This window comes from Micropterus salmoides, unplaced genomic scaffold, assembly GCF_014851395.1.
Source record: "Micropterus salmoides isolate LMB-PRFRI ecotype aquatic unplaced genomic scaffold, ASM1485139v1 Ms_hic_scaffold_1, whole genome shotgun sequence".
Taxonomy (NCBI): Eukaryota; Metazoa; Chordata; class Actinopteri; order Centrarchiformes; family Centrarchidae; genus Micropterus; species Micropterus salmoides.
This window is the reverse complement of record NW_024040040.1, coordinates 65,659,473-65,684,621: the sequence shown is the minus strand read 5'-3', so window position 1 is coordinate 65,684,621 and position 25,149 is coordinate 65,659,473. Positions and strand designations below refer to the sequence as shown.

The window sequence follows — 25,149 nt, the reverse complement described above, 5'->3', positions numbered from 1 at the left end:
GTGATTATGATGTTCTGCTGTACAGAGAGAGAGATGCGCTCTCCACTGTGCCGTGACGTAACTTTCTAATAATAGCCTCGAGCTCACCACCATGAATACTACTGTAGTAATAGGCTACAGGAGTTCACGAATTCTTGATTGAGCTCACAGATTTGTAGCAATGTCTTGTGTTTTAATGAATATTTGAACCTTCAGTTGTGTCACTTTTGTGTCACGACTTCTGGTGAGTGCGGTGTTTGGCCCGTGGCCAGTGAGTTTAGAATGAATAGAATAGTTAATCAGGAAGATACTCCACTGTTAAATTTGCAAAATTTGGACCAAAAGCCATTAATTTACAATTTCTTAACATTTACAGCTGCTGACATCTCTTCTATTATAATAATGACTTACTAACCACTGCACACATGATGGTTTCTTCAACAGTGGGAAACCCATGAGCATGTATTAAAGGACATACACAGTGGTGTGAAAAAGTGTTTGCCCCCTTCCTGATTTCTTATTTTTTTCCATGTTTGTCACACTGGAATGTTTCAGATCATCAAACAAATTTAAATATTGATTTATCACATCTCTAGCCACACCTAGGCCTGATTACTGTTCTCAATTAAGAAATCACTTAAATAGGACCTGCCTGACAAAGTGAAGTAGACCAAAATATCCTCAAAAGCTATACATCATGCTGCAATACAGAGAAATCCAGGAACAAATGAAACTGAGATTTATCAGACTGGAAAAGGTTATAAAGTCATTTCTAAACCTATGGGACTCCAGCGAACCACCATGAGAGCCATTATCCACAAATAGTGAAAACATGGAACAGTGGTGAACCTTCCCAGGATTGGCCGGCCTACCAAACTTAACCCAAGAGCTCAGCGACAACTCATCCAAGAGGTCACAAAAAAAAACAAAAAACACAACAACATCCAAAGTAGACTGCAGACTGGCTCTAGACTTGCCTCAGTTAAGGTCAGTGTTCACGGCTCCGCCATAAGAAAGAGACTGAGCAAAAATGGCCTGCATGGCAGAGTTCCAAAACAAATACCACTGTTAGACACTGTTACCACTGTCTCAGTTTTGCCAGAAAACATCTTGACGATCCCCAAGACTTTTGGAAAAATACTCTGTGGAGTGATGAGACAAAAGAAGAACTTTTTGGAAGGTGTATATCCCATTACATCTGGTGTAAAAGTAACACAGCATTTCAGAAAAGGAACATCATTCTAACAGTAAAATATATGGTGGTAGGAGTGTGATGGTCTGGGGCTGTTTTGCTTCTTTAGGTCCTGGAAGACTTGCTGTGGTAAATGAAACCATGAATTCTGATCTCTACCAAAAAATCTTAAGGGAGAATGTCCAGTCATCTCTTTGTGACCTCAAGCTGAAGCGCGCTTGAGTTCTGCAGCAGGACAATGATCCAAAACACACCAGCAAGTCCACCTCTGAATGGCTTAATAAAAACAAAATGAAGACTTTGGAGTGGTCTAGTCAAAGTCCTGACCTGAATCCAATTGACATGTTGTGGCATGACCTTAAAAAACAGTCTAGGCTCAAAAACTCTCTAAGCCCTTGGTTACAGTTATCTGTGTCTCCATATTGTTTTACAAACATTTTGCTCCTACACTGTGGTACCCAAACCTTTGGGCTTGTGACTCCTAACAATAAAGTCCTCATTGTAGAGTTGTAAACATTTCAACCAAAGAGTGATTTTCCCACCTGAGATTGTTTTACAATTTACAATCAGTAGTAAGCTGTTTGATGGAGCTACACACGTCTTATTTAAGGTGTCATTGTGGCTAAACCCTCTGGTCTGATAACAGCGGAAAATCCCACCCAGATGTTGTTGTCTAAACAATGTTGCCTGAGCACACAAAGTCTGACCTTGAACATCAGACTGAATGAGAAAGATGAGATAAAGAATGTTGATCTTTCTCAGTTTTATCCAGCTCATCCTTTATTTTATACATGGAACTAAGTGATTTTGCAAATGTAATACTGTCATGTTCACTCTCCCACCCACTAAATTTATTGGCATAAATCAAGTATTGTGTGGTCTGATATTACTGGAAGTACAATACCCACCACATCATTGAAAGTGTGTACACCCAAACAATGTGGACATTATACTGATAAGTGAATGTAGAGCATCTCCATCTTAAACCACAGGCATTAATCTGCTGCTGCAACAGCCTCGACTCTTCTGGTTTCAGGCTTTCCAGCAGATTTTGGAACACGGCTACAGGATTCACTCTCAGCCACAAGAGCACCAGGGAGGTCCACCGCTGATTTTGGGTGATAAGACCTGGCACACAATGTCTTGACAGCTTCCTCAGTTGTTTTTATTTTGCTCAGTCTGTCCCTCTGTCACCAAGAGCTTGCTCATAGTGGGAAGTTCTCTGTAAATAATATTACAAAGAGTACAGTCCAGATCTGCTCTATATGAAAAGTGCAATTAGATAACTTCTGTTATGATTGGCGATGGAAATAACATTGAATTGAACTTCTCACTCCCCTATCTGGGAAGTCATTTCCCACCACTCCTGGTCACCTGATTGTTCACCTTCCCAAATCATCCCTACCTGCTGACAAACCTGCCTCTCAATATCTCATCACCCCCTTTTCTTTAGTAAGTGTGGCATGGTGTGCATTTGTGTTCCTGCTGTCTGTAGCTGTTCCTGGCTTTCTGCCTGATATCTGCTTCCTGCAGCTTTGTCCTGCTACCTGTTTCTGGCTTACCTGCCAGAAACAGGTAGCAGTCATCCAGGTAGCTGAAAACAGTTACAACTAATAGCACAACAAAAGTATGTGCAGGGATGTCCACATAGTTTTGTGCAGCGTAGTGTAACTGTACAGAAACAAGGGAGTCAAAGTATTTCATTTCAATTTTAAATGAAATGACTGTTGATAGATCTAAACACCACCTACATTATGGGAGATTTTGGACTGATGTGTGACACTGACAGTGTAAATATGTAATGGACATGGAAATGAGAACATTGTGGTTTTATGTATCTGTTTTAATGGTGCAGACTGCTTCTTTCATGATATGCTTAAGCAAAAAAAAAAGAGAGAGAAACTACTTATTTACAGTTTTTTGTTTTGTTTTTACAATTACTTAACTTACATTTCTCAATACTGAGTTCACTTTTTTTCAAAACTCTTCACACAGTCCGCACAATCGAAGTCAAGGACTAAATTGTGGATCACTTTTCATTGCTTTGAAATAAGATGCATTCAATGACCCTATATCACAATTTTGCTACATTTAAAAATAAATAAAAATGGATGAACTACCTTTTAGGACATACACTGAGTGCCTATTTTCCTTCCTTTATGCCAAAGCCTTTGCCAGGTGAGGTAAGGGGAAAAGGGAGCGGGAATCCAGAATGTGGGACGATCTGACGTATCACCATCGCTTCCAGTCGCAGAATGGTTTACAGCCTGTCCCAGGATGGTGTCGCTTTTCACTTCACCTTACTCTCCATCCCTCATCTCCATAGAGGAATTATTTTCCTCATGGAACGTAACACTAGCCACGTGATCAGATGTCCCCCCTGGACACAATGAATGCTGGGTGTCTGGACAAATTTGCCGAAGATTGTCAGGGATGGATCAGGCATGTAAAAAGATCCTTTCGGGGGGTGCCTTGCAAGAGAGAACATAACTCGTGACGTGAAGGGGAACTTAAGGCCAAATGTGGACTAGCACTCAATTCAGTTCAATTCAATTTAATTCAAATTAGCTTTATTGGCATGAATGTAACAACAACATTGCCAAAGCATCATATATACAACATAAGAACAATCAGCCCCATACATTTCACTATTTCATTCTTGTATAGTGGATCTCTGTGTATTGAATTAATGGAATTCCTTAGTAATTAATTAATTTAATTTTGTGTACTCTATACAAAAACGACAAACAAAAAAACCTAAAAACACATTTTTGATTAATCTCTGTGACATGTACTGTAAGGTAGCACAATCCATGCAATAAAGATTCCTTATTTTTGTACTACTGGAATCTTGGTTTATGTTAAATAAGTAAAATATCTGTCAAACACAACAGTGACACAATTGTGATGCCACCTCTTGTTATGTATTTTAATGTCATTCTGGAATGAGTGACAAGGTTTACTGTTCCTATTGTCAGTGTTATGGTTCACAAGTTGATCCTCAAATCTGTATCAAGTGTTTGGTTGCATTAGTGCATTTATGGTGTTAGATGAACTGTTGTGGGGAGCTGCATCTGTCTGAACTCAGTATGGAGAAATGTATGTTAGTAATTGTAAGAAAACTTTAAAGGTGCAAACTACGCAGGGATGTACCAGTGGTTGTGCAACGTTTCTCCACATGGTGGCAGTAATATAAAGGCTATCAGAGGCTGGAGGACAGGTGTGAGAATTCTACATGCCTGCCCAGAATTCCATGCACCTTGCGGGAGGTAATGCTCATTTATACTGAGAAAAGAGGTGGATGCAAATCTAGGCAGGTGGCACAATTATGAAACGCGTTATAACCACATATTTTTGCTGAATCTTAATTAATGGTACTTCTACCAAGTGCAATAAAACATTAACGACTCTAAACATTCATAAAATATACTTTGAATCATTTATCACAATTGATGAACCCCACAAAGAATATTATAGCATTTGCTCAGGACCAAATGGTGTCATTTAAAATATATTAATTATAATAGTGCATATGTTATTCTAATATAATAGTAATGGCCTTTAGCAGCATGTCTTTAACATAATGGTCACCAGCCTTTCTTTGTGATCATCTTGTTTTCTGTTTCTAATGCTTCCTTCTGTTTTCTTTTATTGATTCTCCCTAAATGTGCCTGTTGGTGATGTTGTCATGTTGACATTTTCAAATCAAGAGGTCCAATAACAACAAACAAATCTATCTTTTTCTTTAAACCCAAATCAACCTTTAATTTTTCAACCGTTTCTGTCCACCACCTCGGTTTCCAAGTTTTTGGGGAGAGTACGTTGCTGGTTTATATGGTGACAGCAAAATTTGGTTGGAATAAAAACCATCCTGGGACGTGCTTGTGGTTGGTGAACCCTTATTGCTCGTGGGCGGAGCTTTGGATCTTTTGCAGAATACTTGCTAACTTTGGTTAGTGAACTGATTCTAACCGCCTGGTACTCATTTCAAGCAAGTGTCAGTTGAATGAAATTCACTGCTGTGCTGGTAATCGTGTGAATTTAACTGAAAACGCGCATTTGAACAGGCCGCGCAGAGCAAAACATGCTGCAGGAACGAGTCGTTTCAAGTAAAGAGTTGGGGCAGTTTTAGAGTTGCTCAGAAAACACATATTGGGGTCAATATTTACAAAAGCAGGTTAGTGATTAACTGTCTGGGTAGCAGCAGCTGCACAGAGTCCCAGACAACCTGATCTCACAGAACACAGGGAGCGAGCAGCTCGGTAACTCTGTCGGCTTCACAATGCTGTGCGTCCGGGCCTGGAGACGTCTGAGTCCCCTGCGCAGAGGAGGTCCCTTGTCAGCATGGAAACGAACCCAGAGCTACACAGTAGCTGCGAGGTTGGACCTCAGTGGGATTTATCCTCCCATTGCCACTCCGTTTACCGCCAAAGAGGACGTAGACTACCAGAAACTGGCGGAAAACCTGCAGAAATATGCCGAGATACCTTTCAAAGGTTAGGCCTGAGGCACCGAAAGCAAATTAAGGAACAAAACTCGGCATTCCCAAAGTAGAGTCCGAGGTGCAGAGGTCCACAGTAAGATAAGCTTGATTTGGTAGTGTTATATTAGTAGTGGTTTACTCAGTGGGAGAACAAACAGGACATGTAAGCAGTGTGTGTGTGACTCAGATGAGGTCCTTTAGGAAAACATCCAGTTACATTCTATTCTGCATGTGAAATGTATAAATACTTCCAGCAAACCTGAGGTTCATTAGTTGTTAGTTAGTCATGAGTAGCCTATTTACTTAGGGACCTGATTGAGTGGACAAAGTTCAGCACAGAGGGAAAAACGCAAAATCACACAGACGCCTGTAGCTGTTTGTCGCCCTCTGGTGGTATTTTATTGCTACAAAATATTTTTTATATTTTGTAAAATTTTTGTGTGTAAATATTGTGTGTGTGTGTGTGTATATATATATATATATAATATAATGTGTATATAATGTGTATATATGTGTGTATATATATATATATATATATATATATATATATATATAGATATATATATATATATATATATATATAGAGATGACAGAATAGTTGATAACAGTATCTACAGTTTGGTCTAAGGGATGACACTAAAATGTCATGTACAATAAATGGAAAGCTTCCCTGGCCACAAGTCTCAGAGGTATGCATGGTTAGTCACAAACAATCAGACAGATAAACATTAGGACATCAGTTGACCTTCTTTGCAGAGGTAACCAAAGGAAAACGGTGTGTTCTGTGTTGCAGGCCTGGTGGTTCAGGGCTCCAATGGTGAGTATCCATACCTGACAGAGGAAGAACGGGTGGAGGTGGTGAAGACAGTCAGACGATCGCTGCCGGCAGACAAACTGCTGATGGCCGGATCAGGCTGTGAATGTAGGTTTCAGTGTGTGTGTCTATAAACACCTCTAACGTACAGCATTAACTACTACAACTATGAAAAGCAACACAGATTTTCATGCACCATAGGTTGAAAATGAAAATGCAGAAGGAATAGTGTGTCTTCCAGTTTTCCATCTGCTTCAATCAAAATTCTAAAAAACAAAAACATACACCGTTTATTCAAAGCTACAAATGTGTATTTTAAAAACCTCTGTTAACAATTCAGACGTGTGTGGAGCGCTGAAAGCTCAAATTGACTTTACATGTTTCCAATATAGATTTTGGTGACCTTGATTGAGCTCATTATGTGTTTTTTATGTGCTGATAATTGAAGTCAAATGGAGTCTGGAGCAGTTTTATTGGCTGTTCAGGTCTATAGCACATAAACAACATTCAGAGAGAGAGAGAGATGTGCATTAACTCGTTCTTTAGTTCCTCTACTTCCTCCATTCATTGAAGATATAAAAACCTTCTGGGCTCTTTCTTCAAGTATTTCACAGATTTTTATTCAATAAATATTCCACTGACAGACACATTGTTTCATAAATTGTCTGGGTCCTGCTTGACCTTGAAACCACGAAATGCTGCTGATGAAAGGAATTCTTTTAAATCCAGGGGTCAGTTTTCCAGCCACATTCAGTCTTTACATTTGTCTTTCCTCCGTCCTCTTCTTTACCGTATAATTAAAGCCAAGGTTGTTGTATTTAGTTTCTTAAGTAGGAGAGAGAAGACATATATACAGTTGATGGAATATAAATGGAGGCATTGTACGAGGGTCCACGTGCATTACGTGTACATACAGAAGGTGTATTAAGAATTAATATATACCACAGAAATCCCTTGAACTGAGGGAACAAACAGCCAAAGAATGAAAAGGTGTAAAACCTCCTGCAGTCATGAGTTACTCCAGTCCTTCAACTCTTTGTCTTGATAAAAGGTTTTTGACAGGTATACGAAAGCTCTGTGTGTGTGTGTGTGTGTTAGTAAAGTTGCTTTCGCCTCTTTCATCTCTTCAGCTACAAGAGCCACAGTCCAGCTCACAGAGAAGATGGCGGCAGCCGGAGCCGACGCCGTCCTCGTGGTAACGCCCTGCTTCTACAAGGGCAAGATGGACAGCCGAGCTCTGATCCAGCACTTCACAAAGGTCAGCAGACACACAGTCTCACACACATATGTACTTAAATACTTGTAAGGACCCTAATAGACATAATGCATTCCCTAATCCTTACACTACACTTAACTCTAAAACCTAAAGCCGAGTCTTAATTAAGGACTGCCCAAAATGTTCTCACTGTTCAAAACATGTTAAATTGAGCCTCATAAAGATGACGTACAAGAGCACACACACACTGTCAAAGAGCTCCAACTCTTAAACATGAATTACAGTACATATTTTAAGTGTGGAAACCACTGATTCAGGATATTAGTATATTATATTAGTATATAAGTATTTAATTGAAGGGTGTAGCCATAATTTACTTTGGGTGTGTATATTTTAGTATAATAATAACATTTCACTTTTGAATGAAACCTGAATCGTTATGTTTATTGTAAATGCAGGTGGCGGACAGCAGTCCTGTGCCGGTAGTTCTGTACAGCGTACCGGCCAACACAGGTCTAGAGCTGCCGCTGGACGCTGTGATGCAGTTGTCTCAGCACCCAAACATCTTTGGGCCTTAAAGACAGTGGAGGAGATGTAAGAAACACTTCCACAGCATTGTTTTTATTTTTGAGACAATATTATTGACACGTTGTTGTTTTTTACCAACTGTATTACTGATATAAAGAGTGAAACAATGTGAAATAAAAAGCAATGCTATTATATGGCAGCCATAAAGTAACAATGTTGGTACATTGTATTACTGCACAATTAGTAGAAACAGCACTGTATTGCTGTGCATTTAAGCAGCCGCTTTTAAGTCAACTAGCTGATGTGGACAGGAGAGTGTAGGGGTGCTGCTGAAGAACCTAAAACTGAAGTGTGCATCCCACAGGGTTGATTGCAGGGTTACTTGCTGTTGTCGAGCTCTTAATACCGTCTGTGTGGGAAGTGTTTGCAAGAAGTTGCAAATGCATTTCTGATTTGGGAAATAACATGTTTGTCCACTTGCTGGGAGACAGAAGCGTGGGTGTAGTTCAAGCACAGAGCGTCCCTGCTCAATTGTAGGCGTGAAGAGGCCAAACTCAGAAAACAATGGGTGATGGGTCAATTTGAGGAAGGCAAACAAGTTGCAGTAAGATTATTCAGGACATGAGTGGCAAACACAGAGTTCCCCACATCAGCCAGCTGCTGCTATTTGGCAGATTGCCTTTATAAAAACTCTTACACGTTCAGCATGGATGGCATTAGCTGGAATTGAATTTTGATATATTTTGGCCAAAGTATATTTGAAATGGGTTTGCAGGGACAAGAAGACATACTGTATCTGTAACGAAAGTGGTATTTTATATGCAGTCTCTGGTGTAAACAGGTGTGTGAATTGTCTCACAGCGGCCTCACACTGCAATCTCCATTCTCCAATGCAGATCTAAAACGGCATGTGTTTGGTTGTGCTACCATGTGGAAATGTCATCAGTAGATTGGGTATGTTTACTGCAATTACATGAGAGTTTGCGTGTATTTTAGCTACATTATAACTTATAACCATTGGCGTTGCCAGGTCATTTTTCCGGGGCTTTAGACTGTAGCCCAGACTGTAACTCAGCAACAGCAACAAAAATATTTTCCATTTTAATATGCAGTAATCTTCATGGTGCAGCCTGACTCGCGGAGGCTACTTGCAATTCTCTTGATACATTTTGTTTGAAGTTCCCATAACATGAGTAAGCATGAGAGGAGAGAGAGAGAGCGCATTGCACACAGCTTCAGGGCTTGTCCGCGACAACTGAAAATTGTAATCAAAACATTTAAATATAAATATTGTCAGTCAGTGTCTAGTCACTGTATTTGCTACACAAACGGTCGCCACAAAGTAGTGAGAGAATATAGTGACACACTGACCGCGACACAGACACCTGATGCTCTGTGTCCTGCCGTCTCTGTCCCCCTCGCTCTTCTCGTAATGACAACTTTTGTCTCAAAATATTATTCTGCAAATGTCAGAGAACACAGATATGTGGGAGAGATTCTGAATGTGCAGAAGGTTTTGAACATGAGCAGGAAATCTGCTGGAGCTATAACAGGAGCTATAAAAATCCAGGAGTTTATAACTGAATTCAATTTAATTAAGCTAATTTATCACTGAGGTGAAAAGGGGCTACATGCACATTTAAAAAGACTTCAGGCTACTTCAGGCGTGTCTGCATGTATGTTGACTCAGCGGGATTAAATTAATTAATTAATTAAAAGGGATTAAATGAGAAAAGTTGATGTACAGAAGAAACATATCTGGCAGCAATACAGAATCCCTGAGAGGTTTACTGCATTATATTACAATATTTTTTATTTATTTTGCATTGCCACCTGAATTTTGTGTTTCCTTTTTATATAAATAAAGACATTTCCTCAATAAATTGGTATAGAGAAATTCACCAGAATGCAGGAAATTAAGTGTTTAAAGTCCAGATTTTTCAGGGGGAGGAACACGGGTGAAAACATGAAAGATTTTTGGGGTGAGCGAAGCCCCCAAGGTTTCAAATGCCCCTGTTTATAACTGTTACTACTTGGGCAGCAGAGTCCTGAACTAGTTGAAGTTTATTTATGGATTTGAGAGGAAGACCAACGAGAAGAGAATTACAATAATCAATGCGGGATGTGACCAGTGTGTGAACGAGAATGTACAGTTACTTACCATCACTGGTGTATTCTTTTGAAACCAGCTGTTTTGCAGAGCTTGTTAGAGGATCACACAATGGGAAAAATCCGCAGATTATCTCAGCTGCTTCGAAAACAAACTAACTACATGAAGAAACAACAAGTATAAATAGATTTGTTTGTGTTTCCACATGTTTCTATTCTGGACAAACAAGACTTAGCAGCAGTTCGATTTCTAGGTGTTTTTTTTCTCTGAGATATTAGTCAATTTTATTATTTATCCAAAGTAGGCAATTTATGCTGAAGTACACATATAAACATGTAACACAACATAATAAACAAACAGCAGTTGGCCTGAACATTTGTACAGAAGTGGCTTGCACCAATGCACAGTGAGTGTTTTAAGCTCCTCTGGAGAAAGCTATAAGTGTCCACTGTAACCATGCAGCGCCTATAGATAGTATAAAGAACACTGACTATTACCAACCTCCCCTAGCAACATAACCATTTCAATGTAATATGCGTCACCATCAACAGAACATGACACATCTCTATAATTCTGGATATTGCTGTTCTCACACAAGATCAACAATACAAATATAGCATACTGCACCTCAATAATAAAAAGCATCACTGACACTGTCACTATATCATCATCATCTTCATCCCCATCCCCACCATCATCACCATCACTAAGGTAACAAACTTGTCAACAACAGCAACAGTTACCTCATCTTTCCATTAGCATTCAAGGCTTGAATGGAGACATGGATGAAGGATTTCTTGGACCTGTTTTTCATGGCAATAGGGGCCTTTAAGCACAGGCCAGATGGTAACAGCTTTAGGGGATGGGCACAATCTGAGTGAATGGCCATTTTAAGCACCTGCTTGATGGATATGTGATTCAAACTACTGAACTGTACTCCTGCTATCTTTCTGGCCACCTTAACAATATTAGCAAGGGCATTTCTCTCTTTGGTACCAAGGTTGCCATACCAGCAGATGATAGAAAAGGAGATGGTAGACTCAATTAAGGCTCTATATATAACATTGTCATTAGAGTCTTATAAATTTAGCAAATATCTTTAATCAAAAGTAATAATAACAATAATAATACATTTTATTTATAGGCACTCAAGGTCACCTCACAAAACATAATAAAACGGGGTACAAAACAACTGGAAACAAAGAGTGAGAAAGAGTGATCAGTTGGGATATGCCAGTTTAAAAAGATGTGTTTTCAGGTGGGATTTAAAAATAGAAAAGCGAGTTAATGTTGCGGATGTCTGGTGGAAGAGAGTTCCACAGACGAGGGGTAGAGCGTCTGAAGGCTCTGAGCCCCATGGTGGTCAAACGAGCAGGAGGTACAGTGAGGTGAATAGAAGAAGAAGAGTACGGGTGGGTGTGTTAGTATGAAGGAGGTCAGTGACTTACCGAGGAGCGAGGTTATGAATGGCCTTGAAGGTCAAGAGAAGAGTTTTGAAATCAATGCGGTATGCGGCCAATGAAGCTGCTGAAGGACAGGAATAATATGATTAATAGAAGGGGTTCTGGTGATGATACGGGCAGCAGAGTTCTGAACTAGTTGAAGTTAATTTATGGATTTGAGAGGAAGACCAACGAGAAGAGAATTACAATAATCAATGCGGGATGTGACCAGTGTGTGAACGAGAATGGCTGTACTAGTGGGTGAGAGAGACGGTCTGAGCCGATTAATGTTGCGTAAATGGAAGTATGCAGACCGAGTGACATTATTAATGTGAGCTTGAAATGAAAGTGTGCTGTCGAGGATCACACCCAGACTCTTGACCTGAGAGGAGGGGGAAACTGTGGAGTTGTCAATGAGAAAAACTGTCCAATTTATTCCAAGTGGATTTGGTGCCAATGAGGAGAACCTCGGTTTTGTCACTGTTCAGTTTTAGGAAGTTGCAAGAGAACCAGGATTTGATTTCCGTTAGGCAATCAGAGAGGGAGGTGGGAGGGAGAGGTGTGGTAGGTTTGGTGGACAGGCAGAGCTGGGTGTCATCCGCATAGCAGTGGAAATGGATGTTAAATTTATGGAAAATATGGCCAAGAGGAAGCAGATGAACAGAAGGGGCCCCAGGACAGAGCCCTGGGGAACACCGGTAGTGAGAGGGGAAAACTCTGATTTGAAGAGAGAGGGTGAGCAGGCTAGACGGTAGGAAGAGGATCAAACTGACAAGCAGTTGGTTTTGAATTTCTAACAATGTCCAATATTTCAGCAACAGAGCGAAGCGAAAATCTTGAAGATTAACAAGAAAGAGGTGTCGGGAGAACTGAAAAAGACTGTGAGAGGTATTAGTAGTCAGTTGCTGGTGAATCTTGTATATTTTGGATTTAAAAAATGACATTAAGGTAGTATGTTGATGAGCATGGACAACAGGGTTCTGGTATTACCGCCTGAACTGATTATATCTGCATAATAGGTGGATTTGGCTGTAGAGAGAGCGTCCTTGTAGTGGAGAATGTGGTTTTTGTACATTTCTTGGTGCACAACGAGTCCAGTTTTCTTGTAAAGGCATTCCAGGCGACGACCTTTTACCTTGAGCTGGCGTAGTTCTGATGTAAACCATGGGACAGAATGGGTGAAGGAAACAGTCAGGGTTTTTAAAGGAGCCAGAGAATTTAAAATGTTTTGTAGGCCACCGTTGTTGTGAGAAACCAGTTCATCAGGGTTGGAAAAACAGTTTATTTCACTAGAGAGAGTGTTTAAATTAATGTCCTTAATATTTCTGAATGAAATGACACGTGGCAGTTTTATTTTGGGCAGTGTTAAGTTGACAGTGCAGGCCGCAGTGCAACCATGAGGAGTGACACCAGAGCAGCAAACCAAGTCCAAAATATGAGCTTTGGAGTGAGTGGGAAAGTGAATATGTTGCTCCAATCCAAAACTGTCCAGGCAGGATGTAAATTCCCTTGTGTATGCATTAGAGGTATTGTCCGTATGTATATTAAAGTCCCCCAGCAGTATTACGTTAGGGGAGAGTGAGCAGATAAATGTGAGAAAAGCAGCAAATTCATTTATAAAGTCAGTATTGGGCTTGGGTGGACGATAGATAGTGGCCACTATAGTTGGAATAGAGCCGTTCGGTTGTAGGGCGATGGATTCAAATGAACCGTACAGGTACAGAAACGGGTGAGATTTATATATAAATATATATTGATATAAATAGGCGTTGCTGACCTTTCTTACATAACATTTTTGACACTGAGCCTATATATCTAATAGCATTTCATTTTCAAAAACAACTCAATCACAATAACATTTAATATACAGAATGTACAGATTATGGATTTATAAGGACAAGGAGAGAAAAGAGACACTTTTCATGTCACCAAATAAAGCAGATGAAAGATTGTTACCTCTTGGCTGCCACTTGGTTCCCCCATAACATTAGCTCCTCCCGGCTGATAAGTGTTATCACTATTACTATAAAGATACTTCGGACACTCCGCTGCCGTGACATTTGTGATAGCTAGGCTATGTGTTGATCTGACGAGCCCAACGTGGATGCACTTACATGCGTCTTTTGAACATACCATAACACAGATCCAAAATATTATTGATGCTGCTCACTCGACATCTCAATACACAAGGCCAGTTACTGGAGCACACTTAGTGCTCAAAAGCTCAAAAACAACAGACAAACACAAATCTACACCTTCTGCTGCACAAGTGTGCACCTTCGGGACATTTCAGTGTTGACGATCGGCAGAGAGTGACAGCAGTCAGATCTGACAGATGTGGAACTGGCCATTTGTGAAAAAGTGAATAGGACATACTGAGAGTGATAACAGATGAAGATTTGTGAAGATCCGAGAGGCTCAGCTGGCAGGTTCAGTCATGTCATGGGTTTGAATCCTGCTTGAGACTTATGTCATTCACCAATCTTTCCTAATTGTCTTCAATATGAACTCTCTATAAGGCACTTCGCTCTGCTTTTAATGTTCTTGTCATGCAGCTGAGATATTTACTGCTTTAACAATTCTCCCCTGAGGGATCATTAAAATTTTATCTCATCTTACCTCATCTCCTCTAATGATTCCTCCTGCTCCGCACACATCGTCGGGTGTTTTTATTTTAAGCCTGTGCCCCTCCTGCATGTGCCAGACATGTGAATTCAGTGAGCGTTATGGCGAGGCATCATCTCCTGTGCACACAGACTAAAATCAACCTGTCTTTTCAATCCAAACAATTATCTTCACTTAAGTGAAATAATTACAACGCCTACTATTATTTATCCCTGCAAGGGAGCCGGGAGCATTTCTAGTTACGTTTTAACAGCTCACACAAAAATAGTCATGAAACACTAACTAATGCTGCTATTTTTTTCATCATTACAAAAACCAGGTGTTGATTTAAGATGACAAGCTTAATGACTTTAAAGACATTGTCTCTACATTCACAGTCTGTTCTGGCTGACAAATAACAATTCAATCTGGTTTCTGAACTTTCTTTTTACATTGAATTTATAACAATTTTAAAATTCAATTTTTGTTTGTATTTCTTGTTATATATAAACTCCATTTATTGATTTTTTGTTGCCTCAAGGCAATGTTGTGTTGTGTGTACTGTTGGCTACTTGTAAAGGCATCACCATGCTCAATAATGGACATTATTGGTCAATGGTCAATGTTTGCTCTAAGTACTGATTCTCACAGGCAAAAATAGTCACAGGTACATGTTGTATTCTAAAGGTGTGAAAGGAAGCTGATTAGTGGTTCGGGTGTTTCAAAAGACAAATTACAGCAGAGGTTGATAGGGAAATTGTTATTTTTGCATTTATTTAGTCATAAAAGTGACTACAGTTCATCCTGTACTAAATGCTTCAGCTCATGATGAATGGGGGCAAAAACAAAAAAGTGCGTTTATAATTTTGTTCCGTATATATTATATGTTCTAATACAGTTAATGCAAATATGCATATCGAATGCTTATGTTGCCAGCTAATAATTACAACTGAAGTCTGTTATTTTCCTGGTGCTTTTATACCCACATTGCACATTCTTGCCGCGAGGAAACAAAAAACAAAATATCTGGGTGGCGGTGATCAAGACCCCAATCTTCAGTAGAGGGTTAAGTTTCTCTATGCTCTCGAGTTGCACACTAATGAAGATAATGGGACTTAAAAATAAAGGCTAATGAGTGTTTTTCTGTCACCGGGGCAGACAGTACCCTTGCTGCGATGTTATTTTCCCATTGGGGAGCTGTATCGAAATAGCCAGAGTACTCAAGCTTTCAGGAGACCAGCAGGAGCTCCTATAACCTGATTGACTGACTGATCAATTACAGTCCTGCGTGTTTGAAATGACTGATATGGGGAAACTGATTGACAGCCGGCAGTTAAAAATAGACCCTCCTTGGTAACGGTGATGGAGACTGAAACCGGAGGCTGCAGGTTTTCCCTGTGGAGTTTTCAGCTTCATGTGCTGAGCAGCCGTGGAGTTGTCTTACACTCCCTTTGAATATTTCAGGTTTATTTGGATTCTGTGCTTCATATCCAGATTGACAAAAGAGAATTGAAAGAGGCAAAACAAAATAGGGAGCTTATTAATAATTCATGAGCCTTTCCCATCCTCCTCTTTTGAACATGATTCCTCTTTTTTTTTCTCACTTGGGACTTGTCTGTTTTCTTCTTTCTTTCTCTTCCTCCTCGTCCTTCTTCTTCTTCCTTTTTGGATCTTGAAAAACCCCTCCTCCCAAAACCTCCACCGTGTGAAGAGCCAATGCTCATCTCAATTTGAGCGATTTGTTTACCTTGTGAGACGTTGGCTTTGTCATGGTCTCTTGTGACAGCCTCTCCCGGGATTAAAAAAACAACACCAGATATTAGTCCTGACAGCAGGGAGGAGTGATAGCAATGAAACAGACCAGATTTTTACCTCCTTCTCTCTCTCTCTGTTTCTTTTTTACCCGTTTCTCAGATCTCACGGATCGGCCTGATTGTGCACAAAACCAAAACGCAGGATTTCCAGATGTTGGCGGGCTCAGCAGGGTTTCTCATGGCCGCTTATAGTGTCGGTAAGAATCCCTAAAACAGTGCTGTTCCTCACTGTTCTGTAGCCCCCCATCCCCCAGGCTGCAATCTCCCCTACTGTTTCTTATCTTTTTATCTGCAACCAGTGGAGAAGTTGAGTTTGTTGTCTTTTTGTATATCAAAAGGTCTCACTGCACAATTACAAATGTAAAGAAATGTCCACATAATTCACAAATATCAAGTTTTTCTTTCTACCCATGAACACTTGTATTCTGGGAACACTTCCTGTAGTTGTTTCGGATTTTACTGCAAAATGTTAGACATCATCCAGATATTTAGTTGCTGGGGGTACATGTCCTAAACAGGTCCTGATTTTTAGATTTTGTACCGCTCAAGCAGCAGTTTTAATGTAATTTCACTATAAAAATTAATTGGCAAAAGCATTACTTGAGACATTCTGTTGGGACGCATGTGATCTTTCATTTTCATTTGAAGTTGCAGTAAATCATAAAAAATCTTAGTATGTCGGGCATGTTACTGTAAGCTTAGATAAGAAGGAACCTAACGAGTCATGTTCGCCCACTGTCTCACACACACACACACTCCCACAGCTCTCTCATCTTTGCTCTTTGACATCCTCTCATTTCCATAACTGAAATATGGGAGTAATTGGATGTGTGAGTGACTTACACAGCTAATGCAGAGTAAGGGAACGCCAGTGAGTGATTAATATGAAAATGTGTCCACGCTGTGAGTGTGTGTTCAAGTCTGAAATTAATGCTCCCAACATCCCCCAAAATGATGCTGAAAGTGCCAGTCAAAACCTCTGAGAGATTCCCAAGAAAGAGCTTTGATTGCATACTTAAGACTGTTCACTCACATCTAACATGTGCAGATTTAGCGCGCTTGTGTTTTACTAAATGATCACAAGATTCAAACCAAAATATCTGTTATCATGGTTTTTCTATTTCTCTGACAGAAATATGTGGAAGCCCAAAGTGTTATCCAGCTCTTGAAGTCATTATTATGGAAGGACATTTATAAAATTTTGGGAAATTGTACCCTGTTTAGGGTTTGTGCATAAACATGTTGTTGGGACACTACAGGTGATGATGGCATCTTAAATTATATGTGTCAGTGATTTTTTTTTTAATCATCAGATAAAAACCAGAACTTCATAATAACACGCATAACTATACACATACAGCCTCCAACCTTGCTGAAATGTGGAACATTCAGTATTTCTGTTGTTAGCTTTAACAACCACTGTTCTGCAATGCTGGTAAAACTTCATGGGAGATATATGTTTTTTTAATTTAAACAAATCAGTTTAATGAAAATCATCAATAGTTAAAGCATTTAATAGATAGTGCTGTAGTAGGTACTAGTTTATGAGGTTTTATGGATAATAAACCTCATGAACAAATTTTACTTTCTCAGAAAGACTGAGTTAGAGAAGCCAGTGGAAGTGTTGTAAGGAGTGTAAGGGCTCTGCGCTCCATTTATTCTTTGTTGTTAGTAATGTTATCTTGCCAGTATGTGACAAAAGTTGAACACATGACAGATAATGTCCATGGTTCTACGTAATCTATTTTTATTCAGGTGGACTATCTGCAAAAGAAAGATAAATGTTAAAGGTGGAAAAGTGTTAATTGATTATGACAGTAATTTAATTAGTGTGATTTGTGTGAATGTGTTTATTTCCACGTGTCATTAGTAGAAATCTGTTTCAGTTGGTTCTGGCTTAGAAATCTGTTCTCCCACTTTCCTGGACATTTTCAATCAAATAGTGTCTCTGTTCATGAGCTGTCGCTAGCAGTGCAGTGAGGAGGCACGGCCGCAGCGTTAGGTAAGCTGCTGTCAGCTGTGTGATCTGAGCGGCAGCAGACCACAGAAACATAAATCAGACAAAATCTGCCCATCACTAGCCGCCGGCTTGTCTATCCACAACAACAACTCCAAGGCCACGGAAGGAGGCTGACTGCTTTTCAGACACAGATATTGAGATGTCACACTGAAAGGCCTTGATATCATGTTGCCTGGGAAAATGAATAGGCCCATGTATTTATCTCTGTAAATAAAAAAAACAGGCATCATAAGAAGCGCTACTGATCTGTCAGGACAGAAAAATGACAGGATGGAACGCTGGAATTTGATCTCAAAAACGATCTGTTGAGCGGCGGATGGCTTTATTTAAGAGGAATATGTGTTCAGCTTAAACTCAGGCAGTAAACATACGTACCTCACTTTGCTCCATTTTACTTTTGGTTGTTTGAACACTGAATTCTGTCCACACATTGTCAAGTGAAAGCTACAGCTGATGAATGATTCTCTGTTGAGGAAATCCTCCAGTGTCTTAGGCAACTCAAGTGCTTCATCTACTTTGCTGTGGTGCATGCTAATGTTTTAGTGCTCTGTGCATGATTGGTGGGTGGATCATTTAATATTCTAAACATACTAAGCACATGGATTGCACCCAGCAAACTGATCAAACCTGATTTCTCAGGCCAACTTCTTGATATGAAACAAAATTTTTATTTGTCTTCAGCGCTAATTAGTAAATATTAGCATGCTTGCGAGATTAGGTTTGCACTTATCTTACTCAATGCTAGAAAAACCATAAATAGGGAAAAAAATTAATAAGATGCATAGATAAATAAAGTAACAAACAGAATAAACAGTTTCCGGCAGTAGTAAATGGTGCTAGAGAGCATGTTAACAAGCCGCTATTAGCATTAAGCTCAAAGCACTGCTGTGCCTAAGTGCAGCTTCACAGAGCTGCTAGTGTGACTATAGACTTTGTCTTATTTTCTCTTTTTGTCGAGACAGGTTATATCACATGAAAGGGAAAGAACATCTCATTTTATAAAAAAAACTGAAAGGAAAGAGGGTGAAAAAGCATACAAATACATGTATTTTAACTCTCCATTGTGATCTGGGTGTCTAGGTGCTGTTGGCGGAGTGTGTGCGCTGGCTAACGTGCTTGGCCGAGAGCTGTGTGAGTTGGAGCGTCTGTGTGTGTCCGGTCACTGGGAGGAAGCCAAAGTCCTACAGCAGCGCCTCATCGAGCCCAACGCCGCTGTGAGTACCATCTGCTGCATGGTGGACACTTTTAGCCTCCACAGAACAAACGCTCCTCAGAGACTGACTCGCACAAATAGTGACAGACTGGAGGTTTAGTCACATTTCTGAGAGGTAGAACTGATCTGGAGCCTGAAATCTCACTGGTTGCATTAATCCTCAGTGGGAGAAGACAAGCTACAGTTGTTTTGGGCTAGAAACTGCAGTTTTGGACTATTGAGATTTGTATTCTTAAGGATTTGATGGGTCTTTGGCTGCATTTGATGACCTTTAACTCAACAAAAATCCACTCTGCCCTTCCCGGTTATTTGCATATGCCAATTTTACATCAGGCATTGATGTGATTGATAAAAAGTAACCTAATATAACAAATAAAATGTTTAAATTAAAACCACCTTCATGTAAATATGATGTAAAATCTACCTTTACTGTAGTTTGGAAAATTTGAAATATACGCTAACATTTAAAAGTTTGGGGTCACCCACACAATTTTATTCATCAAATGAATAGAAAATTTTGTCAAGACATTGACGAGGTTAGAAATACAAATTTTTATTTGATATAATAATTTTGTCCTTCAAACTTTGCTTTCGTCAAAGAATCCTCCATTTGCAGCAATTACAGCCTTGCAGACCTTTACGATTCTAGCTGTCAATTTGTTGAGGTAATCTGAAGACATTTCACCCCACGCTTCCTGAAGCACCTCCCACAAGTTGGATTGGCTTGATGGACACTTTTTACGTACCATACGGTCTGCTCCCACGACAGCTCAGGAGGGTTGAGATCTGGTGACTGCGCTGGCCACTCCGTTACAGACAGAATACCAGCTGACTGCTTCTTCCCTAAATAGGAAATTGGCTCCAATACGCTGTCCACAGGGTATGGCATGGCGTTGCAAAATGGAATGATAGCCTTCCTTATTCAAAATCCCTTTTACCTTGTACGAATATCCCTCTTTACCAGCACCAAAGCAGCCCCAGACCATCACATTACCACCACCATGCTTGACAGATGGCGTTGGGTGCTCCTCTAGCATCTGTTAACTTGTTCTGCGTCTCACGAATGTTCTTCTGTGTGATCCAAACACCTCAAATTTAGATTTGTAACGCTTTTTTCCAATCTTTCTCGGTCCAATGTCCGTGTTCTTTTGCCCGTCTTAACCTTTTCCTTTTATTGGCCAGTCTCAGATATGGCTTTTTCTTTGCCAGTCTGCCTAGAAGGCCAGCATCCCAGCATCCCGGAGTAGCCTCTTCACTGTGGTGGTTTGAGACTGGCGTTTTGCGGGTACCATTTAATGAAGCTGCCAGTTGAGGACCTGTGTGGCGTCCATTTCTCAAACTAGAGATTCTAATGTATTTGTCCTCTTGCATAGTTGTGCACCCGGGCCTCCCACTTCTCTTTCTATTCTGGTAAGAGCCCCTTTGTGCTGTTCTCTGAAGGGAGTTATACACACCGTTGTAGGAAATCTTCAGTGTCTTGGCAATTTCTCTCGCATGGAATAGCCTTCATTTCTCAGAACAAGAATAGACTGTCGAGTTTCAGAAGAAAGTTCTTTTTTTTCTGGCCATTTTGAGAGTATAATCAAACCCACAAATGCTGATACTCCAGATACTCAACTAGCTCAAAGGAAGGCCAGGTTCTCTAATCAGTACAACAGTTTTCAGCTGTGCTAACATAATTGCACATTTCAAGACTGTATTTCTGATTAATTTAACGTTATCTTCATTGAAGGAAACTTTCAAAAATAAGAAAATTTCTAGGTGACCTCAGACTTTTGAATGGTAGTGTATATATATATATTTATATCTGCTGAGATGGTGGATAGTGCAATATTTAAAACATACCATGGTCATTTTAAAAGAAGGTGAATGCTTTTGTAAACAAATAGTTTAAACTATGAAACACCAGATCCTGTAAATTTCAAAACTCTTTCTTCTGGAAAACTTCTAGAAAAAGATGCGTCTTTGCGCTGAATTAATTTGTACAGTAAATGAAACTTAAAGACACCAAATGAGAGGATGGCACTGCACAACACAAAGTTAAATGTCAGAGTTGTGTGCTGTATGTTCACGGTGCCATTCTGAGCCTGAGTGAGATGTGCGAGGAGACAGCACTGAATAATTAGCTTCAGGCTACAAATGTGTCTGTTAAGGTGTGTTAAATGTCACTGCCCTAACAGCATCAGTCTACCAAGCTAACACCCCCACACGCTGCACCAGGAAAATCCAACTTCACTCTAATATCAAGTTGACACACGGTTTGGATGTAGCTCAGCAGCCAAATATCGATCACAGATAGTAAGACTGAAGTAGACTGATTGGAGCTCTGTGTTGCTAGGTGACCAGGAAGTTGGGAGTTCCCGCCCTCAAGCAGGCGATGGAGTGGTTTGGTTACCACGGAGGTGCCTGTCGATCACCTCTTCAGCCGCTCACAGAGGCAGAGACTCAGCAGCTGAGGCGGGACTTCTCCTCCAACGGCTGGCTGTGAGGTGACCTGGGCAGAGTGTATGTGTGTGTTCAGTTGTGTTCAGTCAGTGTGATAGGACACGGGGAGGGAGGGCACACCAAGAAAATATCAAAAACTTTTATCAAGTAAGTGTGCAGGCATTACCTTTTTTTCATTTTCTGTTTCCTGTTTTTAATTATAACAAAATCTTAAAGTTGTGCATAATTAAGGACTTTGAGTGGAAAGTGGGTGCCCTCTCTGGTGGCTAGCAGCTACATGGTTCAGCAACCAGGCTTCATTCGACCCACCTCTTTGCCCAGTTTTTGATTAGCCAGACTCAGGCACTGCCAAGATGGCAACGGTGGAGCCGCCTGGAGCTTCACAATGGCTCTTCAGAAACCTATAGGTGACGTCACGGAAACAACGTCCATGTTTTATACAGCCACAACACATCCATATATGTCGTATTAGACTGGGTATTAATTGCTAATGAAAAAACATGATAGAAAACTATAGATTCTGAAAAACAACTTCCCTGCCCACTCCTCATGTTGTTATTAAAGAAATTACACTAAAATAAATCAGCGTCATACAATCAAGTTGCTTCTCTGCTGCACCTCAGTACAAAAATGCAGTAAACTGTAAAGTTACAGAAATATTATGACAGAAATGTTGAATGTGCACTTGTTTTGACAATAAAACATGCATTTCACTTAAATAATATATGTTTGCCCTTTATTAACTTAACTGTTAAGAACAGACAGATTGGTGTTTGGTTGTTCACAGAAGCAAGTATAAAAAGGATTTGTCAATGGGCATGTTCTTTTTTTGGGAGGGGGGAGGTAACCTTACACTGTACTGTAACAATACTGTATAGTAATACAGTATTACTAATAATAGCTGATTTCACCTACCTCTGTGTTTTTTTGGCATTTATTGTCTACCAGAGCACTCCTTACTGCACATGTGAAAACAGTTAAAGCTGAAATTACCCAGGTAATTAAATCCTAAAAGTATAGCAGGTACCCATGGCAATGACAGCCTTCAGCTTTTTTTCATAGCAGTTTCTTAGCTTTAATCTAACCATGACTCCAATTAGAACCCTTTTATTGGAGGTCTTAAAAAAAAAAAGAAGATTCTAGATCATAAAGAAAAGATGCATTGTGTGTTTCTTGTGTTCCCGTGTGATCAGGAAGACTCCTGAGGGAAAGCTCTAATTACAACCAGGATGTTGAAATCACTACCCACCCAATTTTCAGTAAATCACATCTTATAGTTTTGTTTTTCAAAGGCTTTCAAGGACATTTCCAGCCTGAAATGGTTTTGCTCTTATGTTGGTTGTTCCATGATTTAAGGTATTTTAATCAGTGTTTGCATACTGACTCCTTCACTGTGGGCGATCTTTCTTATTGTGGACCGTTTGGCAGTTTGTATTCTGGGCCATGTTTTTTTGTGCTGTGGCTGAAATATTATGGTGCCATATTTGGTTTTCATAAATTTGTAATTTGAAAATATAAAATACATTCTATACAAACTGATGTTATCACATTTTAGGCATTTAGCAGCCTCAATATGGGTCTGATCTTAACCCCTCAAAAGAGGAGCTCCGCTAAGGTCCCACATCATAGATCTGAAGTGGTTTAGGATATCTTGGAGGTCGTCGGCTGCGTATTCAGGGGTGTATGCTGGAGGGTTTCTATACGTTTACGTATACAGTATCTCATAAAGGTGACAAGTTGTAAATATTTGATTATATCTTTTCATGTGACAACACTGAAGAAATGACACTTTGCTACAATGTAAAGTAGTGAGTGTACAGCTTGTATAACAGTGTAAATTTGCTGTCCCCTCAAAATAACACATCACACAGCCATTAATGTCTAAACCGCTGGCAACAAAAGTGAGTACACCCCTAAATGAAAATGTCAGTATGTGCCAGTTCTAGCCATGTGTTCGTTTGTTGTGTTTTAGTGTCATTCAGTATGCTTGCCTTAGCATGCACTATCATATCATATTTTGATTACATATTATCTTAAAAAAACTGAAATTTGCACCAAACAGCAAAGCAGCGTCTTTCCTCAAGCTACTGGTCATGTGGAACACAAATGTAGTAGTTCACAATGAGTGTAATGCTGGACCTGACCTGGATATGCCATGTGATTCACATGCATAGAGCCAAAGAACCATTGTAAATATACAAAATGGCTTAAAAGGATTTAGTTTTAGAAAATTAAAAGGTCTAACATCATTATTTAAAGATCCGCCCCCCTGTGACCCTAATGCCATTTGAAGCCCAATCAATACAATTTAATCATTTGAAGCTTTTTATTCCTTGTATTAAAAAACTTTTGTTCTGGTTTTGAATTAGTTTCATTCATCGTTGCCTGGGTTGCAGTTTCTTTAAGTGGCCACATGGAGGCGACACGCCCCACCGTGCTGCCCCTGCACTGCCTGCTCTGAATCAAAGGCATCCCTTTGATCTCAAATAGAGGACCTTGGACCCGGGAGCCGAGTGATGCCAACACTCCTGGTGGGCACACAGGGGGAGGGGTGTAGTATATCTTATTCCTGTTCCCGGGACGGATGAGTGGCGAGTCAGCAAAAGCTGCCCTCAGCACTGCAGCATCACAGGAAGGAGGGTGACGATGGCATGGACACACGCATTCTTCCCCCTCTTGTGTCCTCTGCACTCCATCATCCCTCCACACCTGACAGTTTGTCGTTTGTCTCCTCCTCCTCCTGATCCCTCCATCATCTCTTTCCACTCTCTCTTTCAGTTTCCTCTCTCTCTCTCCTCTCTATGAATCCCAGCCCCCTAGACGATGATGTGGTGACCTCTCTGTGTAGTGTAGCATGTAATGCTCAGTGCCTCTCTCCCACTTCCCTTTCTGTCTTTGACCCAGATTAAAACCAAGATTAAAACATTCCCAGATTCCTCCTCCCTCCTCCTCTCTTCTTTTTTCCCTGTGGTTGCCTGACTCACACCACATCCCCCTACACACACACACACACACACATACACACCTTCCAAGACTACATCCACTCTGTAAATATATAAAATCTTTTGCTCTCTATTAAGCCTTCCACACATTTGAAAACGCAAGCGTCTGTTAACTGTTAATGTGTTTGAGATAAACGATGATACTGTAAAAACCTGCTCAGAGACAGCCAGGGACATCCTGGCAGTAAACTTTCTGTTACCTCTAATCCTCACTTCAATCACTCATTTTACATGTGAATATTCACATCACACCCATTTGAAGAGGCTGTTTGTCTGATTATTAGGTA

General features: G+C 40.1%; 1 protein-coding gene across 1 annotated transcript; it reads left to right on the top strand.

Annotated features, from left to right (window-relative positions):
• The first annotated feature begins 5,133 nt into the window (after positions 1-5,133).
• hoga1 (4-hydroxy-2-oxoglutarate aldolase 1) lies at positions 5,134-22,584 on the top strand. Its single transcript, XM_038712506.1, is given in 8 exon segments — positions 5,134-5,667; positions 6,448-6,576; positions 7,599-7,726; positions 8,143-8,250; positions 8,252-8,278; positions 16,283-16,379; positions 19,283-19,416; positions 21,754-22,584. Coding segments are annotated over 8 exon segments (987 nt in total). The 5' UTR covers positions 5,134-5,453; the 3' UTR covers positions 21,904-22,584.
• Positions 22,585-25,149: the final 2,565 nt, after the last annotated feature.